General features: G+C 34.9%; 1 protein-coding gene across 4 annotated transcripts in view; it reads right to left on the bottom strand.

Moving 5' to 3' along the window:
* Positions 1-14,199, bottom strand: part of SEC24B (SEC24 homolog B, COPII component) — a 47,525-nt gene that overhangs the window by 17,358 nt on the left and 15,968 nt on the right. For 3 of the 4 annotated variants that reach the window (XM_075139221.1, XM_075139223.1, XM_075139224.1), the window contains exons 4-9: positions 11,052-11,156; positions 6,606-6,686; positions 4,664-4,845; positions 2,848-3,032; positions 1,550-1,652; positions 542-668 (exon numbers count right to left, since the gene is read on the bottom strand). In XM_075139221.1, coding sequence (XP_074995322.1) covers positions 542-668; positions 1,550-1,652; positions 2,848-3,032; positions 4,664-4,845; positions 6,606-6,686; positions 11,052-11,156 — 783 coding nt within the window. The remainder of the gene's footprint in view (positions 1-541; positions 669-1,549; positions 1,653-2,847; positions 3,033-4,663; positions 4,846-6,605; positions 6,687-11,051; positions 11,157-14,199) is intronic. The other variant, XM_075139222.1, reaches the window with a different exon arrangement.

The following is a 14,199-nucleotide window of genomic DNA, read 5'->3' as shown; positions in this document are numbered from 1 at the left end:
ATATTTCAATCATCACTAACAACAGAAAAAAATTCACATTAAGGGTACATAAAATGAAGGAACATTTCAAGTATCCCAATCAACATCAAAGTTAAATAACTGGAAACAAAAGAAGGTTTATTTGAAACAGTAATATTTCCCCAACTTTAAAATGCCAATGCAAACAGAGCATTTCACAACAACAAGCTTCAATCTGTACTGTTCCTCATAACCTCTGGCCTGGATTGCAGACAGTATTAGCTGTCATCATGTTTTCATTTGCATATTGCAACAGCAGTCAATGGAGTCAGTTGATTTCATTATACAAGTAATCAGGATAAAATTATTACATTTTCTTAGTCTCCCAGAAAATTGCAAAACAACTTTTTGCTTCAGAAAATGCACAGCACATCTGACTCATGATCCAGAGATTTTAAAAAACGTCTTAAGAACACTGTCATTTTAATTTACATTTTCATCTCAAGTATCTCGTGGACTGATATGATGCAAATACTTGAAAGAGATTCTATAAATGCAAGCATTTCCTGCTACAAAAACTTACCATCATTAACCCTATAGCACAGATTGCATTTCCACCTCCTTTGATCAATGAAAGAAACAAAAGGGTTGATGTATGTCCTGCAGGATCTGCACCTCACTATTGTGCTTGATGTTATTACTGGTAATTGCTAAAAAGAAACAATGGAAAGCTGTAACAAAGGTATGTAATGCACTTTATGGAAAACATTACTATGCAATACAGTGTATAAAAGCTTCATAAGACTAGATATTCTATCATCCTTCCTTTTATCTTTTTAGCTCATTTTCATACAGAGTAATAACGATGCCTATTAAAAATATCCTCCCCGTTAAAATCAGAAGAAATAATATTTAATTACTGTCTTAATCCAATCTCACAAATCAAAGATGTAATAAGATTTTTAATGAAATTACTTTAAATTACTCAGTTACAATAACACAGCTACTATGGTAAGAGGAATTATGAAAGAGGACAACTTTGGGTGACTAAATAGGATAGCGACAGCAAATCATACACAAAGAACACACGTTATATAAAAAAAGTCATACCAGACAGTTATTCACCTTTTTACATAAATACAAACAAATTAGATGGAGAGGAGTTGATTAACAGTTATGAACACAGCTTCAATCTTACATTGTGCTTACCTACTATTGACAGCATTTATCATGCCAGTAATACATTCAACATGAGCACCTCTTTTCAAGAGGGCACTGTAAACACCTTTTCTGACAGTTCTGAGCCCAACACACAGAGTGGTGTGTGTAGAGTTTCAGAGAACCACAGGCAAAGATTTCCAACAATAAAGAAAAAATTTTGAAGGTCTTGCACAAAGCTTCTCCCTTATGAATTTCAACGAAGCAGCAGTTTCAAGGCTTTTTTCCCCTCCTCCTCTCTAAGTCCCAAACAATTTTTTGCTACTTCTGTTAAATTTAGGACTTACAGTTCATTTCATTTTATTGTTTGAACGAAAATAGACAAATCCGTATATTAAATACATATACTAAAAAAAAAAGTAAGCTACTTTACCGTTAGGTCTCTGAAGGGATGTAGCAACAAACCCAAAGGAAGCTTAGCTTTGTTTAACAAAGCCTGTGTCTGTGGAATATTTGTCAATGTACATCGAAATGAGCTGAAAGGAAATAAAAACCATTATGTTGAAAATTAAATTTTAAAAGATGTTAAAAACATTGTGTTAACACTTGATTTTAAAGAATTTTGAAATTTAAGAAATCCTATGTTTTACAAAGCTGATTATTTTAATAAACAAAATTAATGCATCAAAGAGATTAAAAAAGCCTCTTAAATAAACAAAAAAAAATACTCCCCCTCTCCCCAATTTAGTAGTTCAGCAATGCAAGTATACCAAAATGAACTTGCAATAAAGAGATAAAACTGCTTTAGATACAACGCTCATCGTAAAATGATGTATTTTTTATTCATTATAAAAATTTTTTGGGTAAAGGAACTAAAGGAAGAATACAGTATTTTCTAGTTCTCAGAAAGTAATATTTGTATAAGAAAACAGTAGAAAAGATCTCAAATACTGAGAGAGTCAAAATCTTTTCTTTTGTGTATGTAAAGCAGAGGATGGACTTAAAGCTAAATAAAGGGCACTAAAAAACTCCCATGTACGAATAGTGCTGTCCAAAGTGTTGCACCCCTAAGAATGGTTTCGAGACTCCCATTTTTCCTGATTTCTGTTTTCTGGTGGGACCATGCATTGTCACTAGGGCAGTAAGCTGCGTTAATTTGGGGCAATGAAAAAAATTTATTTTTGAATTAGAATTAAGATTTTGGAGGAGAGCAATTTCCATTGTACCTAGCTGCACTTGACTTGGGAGAGTAGATAATACTACTTAATGTTAATTGGAGGTGAAAGGATACATTACGATTGCAGAATTACCACATTAAAATATACTCACAGTTTATTCAGTGTATTTAGGCATGATCATCATAATTTTCTGGAAAAAAATCCTATGCAATATTACAAAAATATTCTATAAAACGTACTGCATAACATAAAGATGTTTATTAATAGATTTTTTTTTTTTTTAGATGGGTAAAACAAGGCAAAGATTAAGCAGGTACCTTAATGTTTTAATAAGTAAGCTGCACTCACACTGCATACGATATATTCTGATGGCAGGACAGTTTCAACATTTGTGTAGAGATGCAGAGGATAAACTTATTTTCAAGTGAAAGGAGTTATATTAGCTCATCACAAAGATTTAAAGTCAGGAGTCAGTTTAGACGTTTTTTGACACTTTAAATAATTATTAGTCACTGAAAAATGTAAGATGCTGTTCTAAACACAGTACACTTACTCTGGACTGCAGTTTAATTTCCTAAGATCAGAATTCAAGTTAGGCACAGGTGCTGGAACTGAAGATACAGGCAAAATATTTCTATCTTGTGTAAGGTTTACTGGTCTCAAGCTTTCTGGCTGCTGAGAATGCTGCAGACTTAACCCTCCTAAGGAAGAGGACAGCTGGTTCACACCTGGATATTGCTGAAAAAAGTAAAAGCATTGCAAACGGGTAAACGCACAATCATGTTCAAATAACAACCTTAAGTCTTCTTGTAATCCCAAATCTTCCAGACATGTATTAAAAAAAGATACAGCAGTAGTTAGTAACAAACCCAAACAAGAAAAGAGTTGTATGATAGAAATTTAAAAATGCCAAGACAAAATGTGACATACCTTCCAAATATGTAATATTGGAAAAAATTCAAATTCATGACACAAATCAACATTGGAAGTCACACACAATCCTTCAAGCTTTCCAAGCATAAGAAAACAAGTTTCTAGAAAGGCTGACAATTTTCTTCCCTCTTCAAAGATGTTACAATATAACTTTTCCAAGTTACAGAAACCATTTTTATATATTTATTTTTAAATTAAAACAAAACAAAACACCATAGAAGAGAAGAAAAGGTGAGGTTGGAAGGCACCTTTCAGGTCTGGTAGTCCAACGCCCTGCTCAAGCAAGGCTAACTTCAAAGTTAGATCAGATGGCTCATAGCCTTGTCCAGCTGAGTTTTGAAAATATCTGGAGGACTGAAGATTTCACAGCACAATCTGTTCTAGTGCTTCCCCACTCCCATTCTGAAGAATTTTCTCCTGATATGTCCAACCAGAATTTCACTTGCTGCAACTTGTAATTATTGGGTTTTGTTATTTTACTGTGTACTCCTGAAAAGAGCTTAACTCCATCTTGCATTATAGTGAAGATGAAGCTAAGTCTTTCAACTTAAAAAAAAAAAAAAAAACCCACAAAAAACCCCAAACAACCTAAACATTTCCTCCAGGTCACATTTCACATTACCTCCATAACAGTGAAAGCATTCCTGGATATTATATGCTAACTTATGGTACTACACTCAGATCAGCAAGGAATTTTGATCACCTACAACAGCAGCTTCGATACATTTGCCAGCCGGGCCTTATTTCAGAGTGGGATTTGTAAATCAGTATGTTCCGTTATCTACACCTCTCCGCGCATACGCTTCTCTGCACTGCTTCAGCATTTGTATTTTGCTTCAGTGCCTGCCTCTTCTTCAGATTTCACTGCTCTTGGGTGAGTCACATGCACAACGGGACCCAGGTGACTGCACACAACTTCTTGGGTGTTGGCGCTCTCTTTACCAGGAAAATAGAGCAGATGCAGGCAGCCTGCTCCCCCACACATCCAGCACAGGCTCTACAGAGCTCCTTCATCTGGACTCTATGCCATGCCTTGCTCATAAGGTGATTTAATGCTTGAGATCATAGCCCATAGTAGTGCTCTGATCAAACATATATTTGCTGATCAAGTACTCCATTATGCTTCTTCATGGTTTCCTATCAAAGTACAGCTCTTTGAAACACCAAACCTAAAAACTGTGAATGCTGCTAATAACTGGTGAAGCAAACTTGTTAAGCCTAACTAGTTGGAGATACACTTAAAATTTTAATTCAAAAGCCTTCTAATAAGAAGTTAAGATCCAGAGCTATGACATCAATATTATACTTAACATTTATTGCCTCAGAAATTATAAAAATTAAATATGAAAATATGTAAAAAAAGAAATATATGATGCAGAAAAGACTTTTCCCATGAAGTTACTTCATGAAGTAACTTTTAAATTAAAAATACAAACCTGTGGATAGTGCTGAAACCCAGGATGGTGTCCTGGGTTACTGGGCTGCACAGGAGCAGGTGGTGCTGCATTTTGGTAGCCAGGCTGCAGTGTTGGGTATCCATAACCAAAAGGCTTAGAAGCTTTTGATGTTTGGGGGACTGATGGAGCAGGGACTGGGCTGCTGGTCACAGAACGTGTCTCTGGAAGGACAAAAGAAATCCCACAGGTATTGAATACACTTACTATTTCTTTCTTAATTTAAATGTAAACTCCTAAATGCTTAACAAACAACACTTCCATTTATAAGTTTTTGCATTATCCATCAAGTTTATCTGCAATGACCAAACAAATTAGCAAGGAAGATTACTGCAATTATGCTGATAAAGGGGGTATACATGGGAAAATAACCATAGACTTGTGTAACTACTAACAAAATGCTATTTAACAAAAAAAAAAAGCCACAACTTAAAAAAAAAAAAAAAAAGAAGTATTTCAACTGAATAAAAAAAGAAATAAAACCCCCTTAGAACCACATTTTATTCCAAGACTTGCACTTGATATAAACCGGAAAAGAGACCATTCATGCTCAGTCTCTCCTCAACCACTCATGAATACTGTTAAAACATAAGGCTAAGGCGACAGAACTATTCTCTAAATGTAGACACAGAGCTTTTCTTGAAGTAATGCAAATCCCTCCTGTATATCCCTGCAGCACAGTTTAGTCCCACTATTTCTAAAGGCCAAATTGAAAGTAATACATAGACCTAAATTCACAGAAAACTTAACATTTTTAAAGAGATGAAACTACTCTTTAGAAATGTCCACAAATGTGAGCTAAGTTTCAGAAGAATTTAAGCTTGGTAAAATCCACCGGGAAAAATGGCAGGCAAAGAAACCAACCACTCAAGACCCAACCCCCAAGAAACTACATTTGGCATGAGCATTCCAAGGCGGGGGGTGGGGGGTGGGGAAATAAACAGATCAAAGAAATTTAAAGTTGATCCTGTTACTCTTTAAGGAAAACAGAAGGAACAAGTTATTTTTAGAATATGCCTTCAGCAGAGCCAAAATGGTTAGTTATTAGCTGAGAAATTAGAATTTGTAAGCCTGCAGCCATGCCTCTGCTACCCTTACTGCATGAGCTAGACCCTGTGTGGATAGCGATGTCGTCTTTTTACTTGACAGAGATTTCATTTTACACAGGAACCCATCAAACGAAGCAAACTATTGTGACATTCTCAGAGGTCAGAGCCATGCAAAAGAGCCAGAGGGGGAGGCCCCCCAAATTAATCCAATTATCATTTAAAATATTGACTAACATACCTACATTGAACAGCATCTTTTCCACCTGCTCTCAATATGACAACTCTACAGATTTCAAGACTGAGGTAGTCTGCTAATAGGTTCATTTAGAACAAACCTGACACTCCTGGTATTTTTAGAGATAAAAATATGCAAAATAGCAGCCATTTTCTTTAAATGAAGAAAAAGAGAAGAAAATAACCTGATCCAAGCATCTCTGCAAGCTGATATCGTTGGTGTCTCGAAACTTCAGTGGCATGTCAACATTATTAGCTACTAATGTCAACAGCATCAGCCATACAGTATATCCTAGAGAAAGATGCCTGCTTTCACACAGAGCATACTTTCAGCACTACCCTCAATATTACAATGGAAAGTATGACTTATGATACACAGAAATTTTATTAAATGGTTACTCCAACTTTAGTGTTAAAACTGTGAAAAGTGATTAAAAAAGCAAGGTATGTTCTCTCTGATGATTGCCCCCATTCCTTTTATATGCATTTCCTTTCACCTACTTGTTAATTAACAATAAATACCACCAGAAATAGAAAAAAAAAACCCCAATCATAAATTACTATTTATGTCTTGTAAATGTAAATATACATTTAAGTCTTTAAACAAATAATTCAGAATTAACGTGCGATAAACTGCTTACCTGGATAGCCACCTCCTTCCAGGGCATCATAATTGTTCAGAACAGGAGAGGCACTGCTTGTAGTAGAGGAACTATCAATTGCTAGGAGAGGAAAATAATTTAAAGTTAGGTGCTTAGAAATGGCAAATTTTTGAGAAATAAGAGACTGAGAATTTTTTCTCAAAACTTTGGTAAGAAACTGTCAAGAAAGATCCTGGGAAAAAACACCACTTCAGCCCTAAGACTTGAAAGCTATTACTGCAAAGAGGAAGGGGAGGAAGAGATAAACAAATCAACATGATTTTAAAAAACAAACAAGCACATGCCCAACAAATAGCAAGAGAGAGATCAATGGGAAAAGGACAATAACAATGAAAGAACTTGTTTCTTGAAATAAAAAATTTTTCTATTAAACTGAAAGTTCTTTCTAGACTACATCAACTGAAGCTATGTACAATATTTTTGAAACAACCTCTATCGTGACTTCCTTCACAACTGCAAACAAAAGATTCCCATCATCTTCAGAGTGATTATGCACCTTCCCCATCTTCAAGCGAAACTGAAAAGTATTTAATTCTTTCCTCCTTTCTGTGCTGTTGTAAATCAGAGCTTGTTTTGTTTGCAATGTAAAACTTCTATTTTCCATTGAACATTAACAAGAGGTCTCTGTTTCAGCCAGAATGAACAGTTACTTTTGGTACAGCCAAAACTATGGAAGTATGCAAAAGTACGTACCAAAAGTTAACTAGCCAAAAGTAAAAAAGCACATGGGCATTGTTAGTACTGAAGAGACTCCTAATGCTTAATTTTTAGTTCACCCTATGCATGTATCTTGAATATCTTACTGTAAAACATTGCAAAAAAGAATATATTTAAAAACATTTCTTCTAGTGCCATTTCACATACATTTCCAAAGAAAAAGGGCCAAGGCGATTAAATGTATCTGCTCCTTAAACCATCCCAAGCCATGAAGTGTGACAGAAAAGAAAGAATATATGTAAGAATTCAAAAAAGGCAATTATATACCTAACTTTTGTGGCAGAACAGACTCAAGAGAGATTCACTGATACTATTCTACTCAGAAGGATCAACCATGACCAGACATCCCATTGTGAAACTGAAAATATTTCAAGAGAAAACTTCAATAGTGGAACATTTGAGATTTGATCCCCCTTCAACTGAGATTTCCAAGTAAAGCATATGGAAACATAACATCACTGACATTTGGGACACATTAATACCATGGCAACATCATGCATGTATAGATTATTTTTGAGCATTTTGCCTTTAAAGCTTTCAGCTAAGAAACAGAAAAACTATTCAAAAAGACCATGACACTAACAATAGATTTTAAATAATATATTAACACTGTGAAACTCATACAACGTTAGTTTTCAGATCGTTTTTCACTGTAAATTTCCCTTTTTTCCCCTCTGAAGTTCATAAAGGAACATAACTGCAAGATTTCTTTTCCTACCAAATTTTATCTTTCTTTCTATTCTAGAAACTGAAGGAAACAGGATTCACTATTTTGTTCCCCGAGCAGGAACACAGCTTTTAAATTTTTGGTAAATCCTACCACGGAAAAGCCAAAATATAATTTTATTAGGTCAACAAGATCAAGATTTAAGAATTTTCAAGAAGTTTTCTTGTCTGACCAGAAGTTAGCTCTGCATTTCAAAAAAATACCAAGAGAATATAGGCACAGTTGTGAACATATACGACACTAGTTCAAGCCTTCTGATTTAACCACTATGTCACTCTTTACAGGGTTTTTCCCACAGTAAATTGTATTCATAAAATTATACCCATCTATAATATAATTCCATATAAAATGAGTTTGCTCTTTTCACCAGGAAGATATTAATGATTCAGTGAGTTGCAAAGAAGAAATGTATACTTCCCAAGCTCTGCTGGAAAAGTTAAGAGAAATCAATTTGACAAATATATGAAAGAATGTATTTTTAAAGCATGCTGTAAGTAAAAATAATGCAACTTAGTCATGCTTCTATTACAAAAAAAAATCTATGCATCATTTTTGACATACAGAAAAGTTCTAGTCAGAAAGTATAATCTCAGATATTTTGAAACACAAACAAGGTCTGCCTAACTTAAAATAAGAAAGTGAATTGTATTACTGAGTATCCCATATACTTACTGAAGACCTTTCACTTAAGGTCTTTGTTTCTAAAGAACTTTCAAATTTTGTAACATATTCTTGAGAACTGTCAAGAGTCCCAATGCCTCCAAGAATTATGATGTGCCCTATTCTACTCTCCACTGGAAAACAAACAGTTGACTCAAAAACAGTGAGTTGTACAGTTTCCTGCACACAAAAAGTAGCTTCAAACTCTAAGCTGGTCACATGTGTCATGGAAATCTCACAGATTTTCTATCAATGAAAAAATGCAAGAACTTCCACAAAATTAAACAACAGTTTCCCTATGCTTAAATTAAGCTACAACAGCTGTCAAAGTTTACTTCAGCATAATAAGCACCAGATCAGAGAACATATTAGGAAGAGAGAAAAAAATGTTTTATAAAGAAAAAAAATATTAGAAAACTCTGCTTAGACAGAAGTAATACTTACAACATGCTTCTACAGTTAAGTAATTATTTTACCAATATAACTTTTGCTTTCAGAGTTTTCAAGAACTCTTTGGCAACATAGTTAAAAGTTGTGATTGATAAAAAAAAAATCTGACATATCCTTTGACAGAAACCTTGGCATAGGATTAGGCAAAGATAATTATCTGCAGAAAATTCAGTAGGTAGTCTTGAAGTAAAAAAACCAAAATGCTCTCCTGGCTCTTTTGGCCTGCTCTTTAGAAAGGGGAGTTCAAACAGCAGCTGCATCACAACAGCCAAAGCAAACTTTATATCCCAAAGTGCAATTCTTTTCTAGCTGGTAAAGTCTAATTAGACTCATAGCATTAGAAAAAAAACTGGTACGTAAAATTAGGAAGTATCCTTAGATTTAAAAAGAAGAGTTATTCAAGAGTTACTATGCATAATTTAATACTAATACTCAAGACTGTTGAAAGATCAAATGTGTTATCACACAAAGTGTACGGAAGTAAAGAAACCGAACCAATAACTTGAAATATCAAGAATTACAAAGATATGCAAAGTATCCTAACACTTGTGCTCCACTAGGGGTGGGGGTAATACTATCACTTATATTGACACTATTGCACCCTCCAAATATTGTCCTTCTTTGGCTGCAACAATGACAAGTTTGGCTGAAAATGCCTTCCTCCCTGGAAAAAGACAACAGCAACTATTTTCTTCTAATGTTCTACTAATAATTCAATGTAACAGTTGCATCAATATTATTCAAATTGATAAGATGAACCCATCACACTGTTCTTAATTATGACCTGGATATCATCATTGTTTTGCTCCATTCTTCATATCGTTAAGAGCACACTAAGCTATGTTCACAGTATTCTAGTTTTATGATTTAATTATTTTAATAAAACTCAGAATTATACGGCACTGATTTTTTCTGCCTAGTTACAATATGAATTACAAGCTTAAAGTTACAAAAGTTTGCTATCCCAAATTAATACTCAAAGCCAGCACACACAAATGGGAGTAGTATATCAGCACAAGGTATGTGCTGTTACTTCCACCCATCATGAAGGGTAGAAGTCTAATGTTTAATCCCAAAAAGCTTTTTACACTGTTACCACTCATACATAGATTGTAAAGACTTTTCTTTAAGTTAGAAGAAAAAAAGTTACCATCCAAGAAACTACGGTGGTGAGAAACATGAAACTCGCAAAACCAGGCCATTCTGACAAAATACAGGCAGAATCCTTGCAACCAAGAACGTAACATTTCAATCAATCAGAACAAACTGCTTCTTAAAAAAAAGGTAAACAAACTTTTTAAGTTCCCTACAAAGCAAGCAGGTTAAAACTGAACCTATGTGCCCAACCATAGAGACATACCTTAAAAGGAAAAAAACCAGCAGCACAGATTAATTTACTGCCTTAAAAAGCAATATTTACTTTACTACCTTAATTGTAAGAGTTCCCTACATGTAAAATGAGAAACAAGGTAAACACTGTTTAATGTAAGGATACAAATGGCATCTAGTTGTTTAACATAAGCAATTATCAGTCTAAGTTCTAGAGCTAGTTATCTTCATTTAAGAGTTTCAAACCTACTGCAAATCAAAATATTAAAAATATGGGAGTCTTGCAAGTTGTGAATATTACTTTGTTAGATACATAAAACATCTGATACTAACATGACAAAAAAAGATGACTGTTTGCTGACCACTACTGAACTCCTTTTTGTTTACTATACTAATAACAGTTGGGAAATTTCTAGTTAACTTGATACATGATGAGTTAGAGTGACATTTTGTCTTAAAGGAAAAAAATTTCAGGGGATGGAAATACGGAACAAAACTTGAGCAGGAAGAGAACAAGATACTGGTGTAAAGCTAAAGCCAACCTGCTTCCTCATCCTCCTCATCCTCTTCCTCATCATCTGAACTTGATGACAAGGGAGCTGGTGCAGAGCTAGCTTGATTATTAACATATCCACCATACTGCATGCCTGTGAAGTGGAAAGCACAAACATAAGAATCAGACAGACAGGAAAGATGAGAAACGAAAGTCACAAATCATTGCATTAAAAGTGAGAGAAATTAGCTGTTCCAGAGAAAATCCCAACATGCAAAAAGTTAAATCTACAATCCTAGACTATAGAACTATAGTTCATATATGAACTATATAAGCAGTACAGCAGAAGCAGTTTTTAGTGGGCTCGTTCAGCAAAGTATTAGTAGCACATGGAAGTTAGCAGGAGATTTTATATATATATCTATATAGATCTCTGTGTGTGTATCCGCATTTATAGTGGGAAGTTAAACATACACACAGACTTTCTATATATGTATTTAACATCAGTTTGGCCACTGGAATACCTTCATAAGTTAACATATAGAAATAAATTACTTCCTTCCCAGTTAAATTCAAATTGTGTTATGAAAACATTTAATATTAAACTTTTGCTTGGCACACCTGCCCCTTTTACAACAGGAATAATTCACGTTGGAATTCCGAACACTGTCAGAAAACAATGAAATGTACTGCTGCTGCAATATGCGAGAGTACAAACATATACCTCAGCAACAAAGTCAGTGAAATTTAAGCTAGGTAAACCCAAAAATTTGGTTAGTCTTATTTTTAAATTAGTGCCTAAATTCAGGCTATAGACCCATATTTAAGCACCTAAATACACTATCCACTTTTAAGATCTGGTGACAACGCAACAACTGTTACCACTGTCACCTCCAAACGATAAGGTTTTTTGGTAGTGGTTTTTTTGGTAGTGGGTTTTTTTGTTGGCTTTTTGTTTATTTGTTTTTTTACAATATCTATTCTAAACATATGTGAACAATACACAAAAGCAACACATACATATACCATTTTAAAACAGGGTAAAGCATGCAGCAATGGCTTGTAATTAATTACCTACATTACTCATTATTGATGCAATTTCAGCACCTCCAAGAAATTGTAAGTTTCTCTTGTCATGGGGCAGGGCTAGCAAGGAATTTAAATATGCTTGTAGTCAGGCAGAGACATCCTAAATAGCAAGCAACCACTGTTTCTCTCTTAGCAATCCAATGGATTGCTATAACAAGAAAATATCCTAATTCTTCAAAACTCTTCAAAATTTTCCAGACTCTTGAGAGTTTGGGATTTTTTTTCCCTGTAAAAGCACTGTGGCACCACAGAGTAGTGTTCTTTATTTTAACGCTATAAAGCACTACAGAAGTGTTGTATGTTATGCATAATCTGAAACCATCACGGTAATTAATAATTCCCCCATCCACAACTTAAATCAACTATATCAACCTTTATTTTATTTAAACTATGGGCCAAAACCGCTGTTGGGTTTCATGGCTTTTTTAAAAAGGGTTAGCAAATGAACCCAAGAGGGCCACTTCAATTTCATTAAAAAAACCCAACAGAATCAAGGTGAAGAGTATCTATTCAAACAGTGGAAGTAAAAAGAAAACAGAGCAAAACCATATCACAACATTCTTGAGAAACTGAACTTTCATACAGAGGTTAGCACAAGAAGAGATTGACATTATTTCACTTTATCTAGTGCCTTAATACTCCAACAATTCCAGTCAAGTTTTTCCAAAACACAAGTAGACACAATGATGAAGGCAAAAATCAACCCAAGTGCAGCCGAGGAGATACAATACTTCAGTTTCTCTATACCACTAAAACACAGGACTAACTCAAGTGATTCATAGTCCCATCTTTTATGAAGGCTATTGGATGCACTTGATAAGGAGGATACAGAAAACAATTCTCTGTGCAACACCAGACTACAGCCAAGGAAATTATATCTCTTCTCAGGCCTGGGAGAGCTACCAAGGAATAAGACAGAACAACGGCATTATTGTGAAGGAGAAAAAACAATTTACATTAATTAACATGCAAGTAAAAGGGGAAAAAAGTCAGGATGGCAAGAAGAGATGCACTGTAACACAGAGAGCCAAAGCAAAAGAAGATGGGCACAGCATGAGAGTGCAAAGACAGACCTCGTAACAAATACCATGTACACAGACAGAAGAAGAAAGTAAGTAAATCTACCTGGAAAGGGCATGCCAATGCAAAAATTCCAAGCATGGGCAGATGAGAGAAAAAGACTGAATTAGGCATTCTACTAATGCTACTTTGGAGTTTTTGGAATGTTTTTTGGAAAACAAACAAACTTCTACTGCTAAAACTTCCCCTTTCACAGTCACTGGTCACATACACAAAGGATGCATGTGTTCAGAAAGAATACAGAAAAAGAGATTAAAAAAATATGATAGTGACACAGAAGTTTAGGAATCATGAACTATGGCACTATGAATCCTCTGGGGGCAGGACTGATTTGACTCTTACCAGCCTTATGAGTTTGTGTAGAGTTTTTATTTTCATTGCCAGCAGTACTACAAATTTCTGCCTTTAGGATACTCTTGCGTTGTGCTAGCACAACTGTCCAGCCACAAAAACAATCTGAGAACTGATCTGGCTGAAAAATAACCTAGTTTAAAAAGTAATTCTCAGGTAGACAAGCCTCCAATTCTGGTTCATTGCCCAGCAATGCCACCAGTAGGCCAGCACAGGGGAGAAAGCAACTGAAGGGCAGAATGGGTGGCTGAAGACAGCGGTTCCAAGTGCCACCATGTGCCTAATCGTGATTTCTGTTGCGACAACTCAGTTCTGCTTAGTATCTTTCACAGAGTTGCTAATAATGTTAAAATCTCCCACTCTTAAAACTGCAAAAGCTTATTTTGAAATCATTATTTATTTTAGTGAGATTACTTCATAAGTCTGGCTTAAAATGCAACCACATAATTTAAATTCTCCGACTGGAAAGTTCTAAACCCTTCTACCAGTGTACCTGTAATATAATAATATTGTACTCTAAAGGCTGCATCCCACTATATTTTACAGACACCTGGAAATGTAGGTGGGAGGACACAAAAGGATAAACTGGGATAACTCATTTGCCTATGAAATAAACGAACTATTTAGGTATTTTAAGTACAATCACCCATACCATGCAAGACTTTAAAACATAAAGT

This window comes from Calonectris borealis, unplaced genomic scaffold (assembly GCF_964195595.1).
Source record: "Calonectris borealis unplaced genomic scaffold, bCalBor7.hap1.2 HAP1_SCAFFOLD_139, whole genome shotgun sequence".
NCBI lineage: Eukaryota > Metazoa > Chordata > Aves > Procellariiformes > Procellariidae > Calonectris > Calonectris borealis.
Note: the sequence above shows the minus strand (reverse complement) of the source record. Positions and strands in the feature narration are given on the sequence as shown.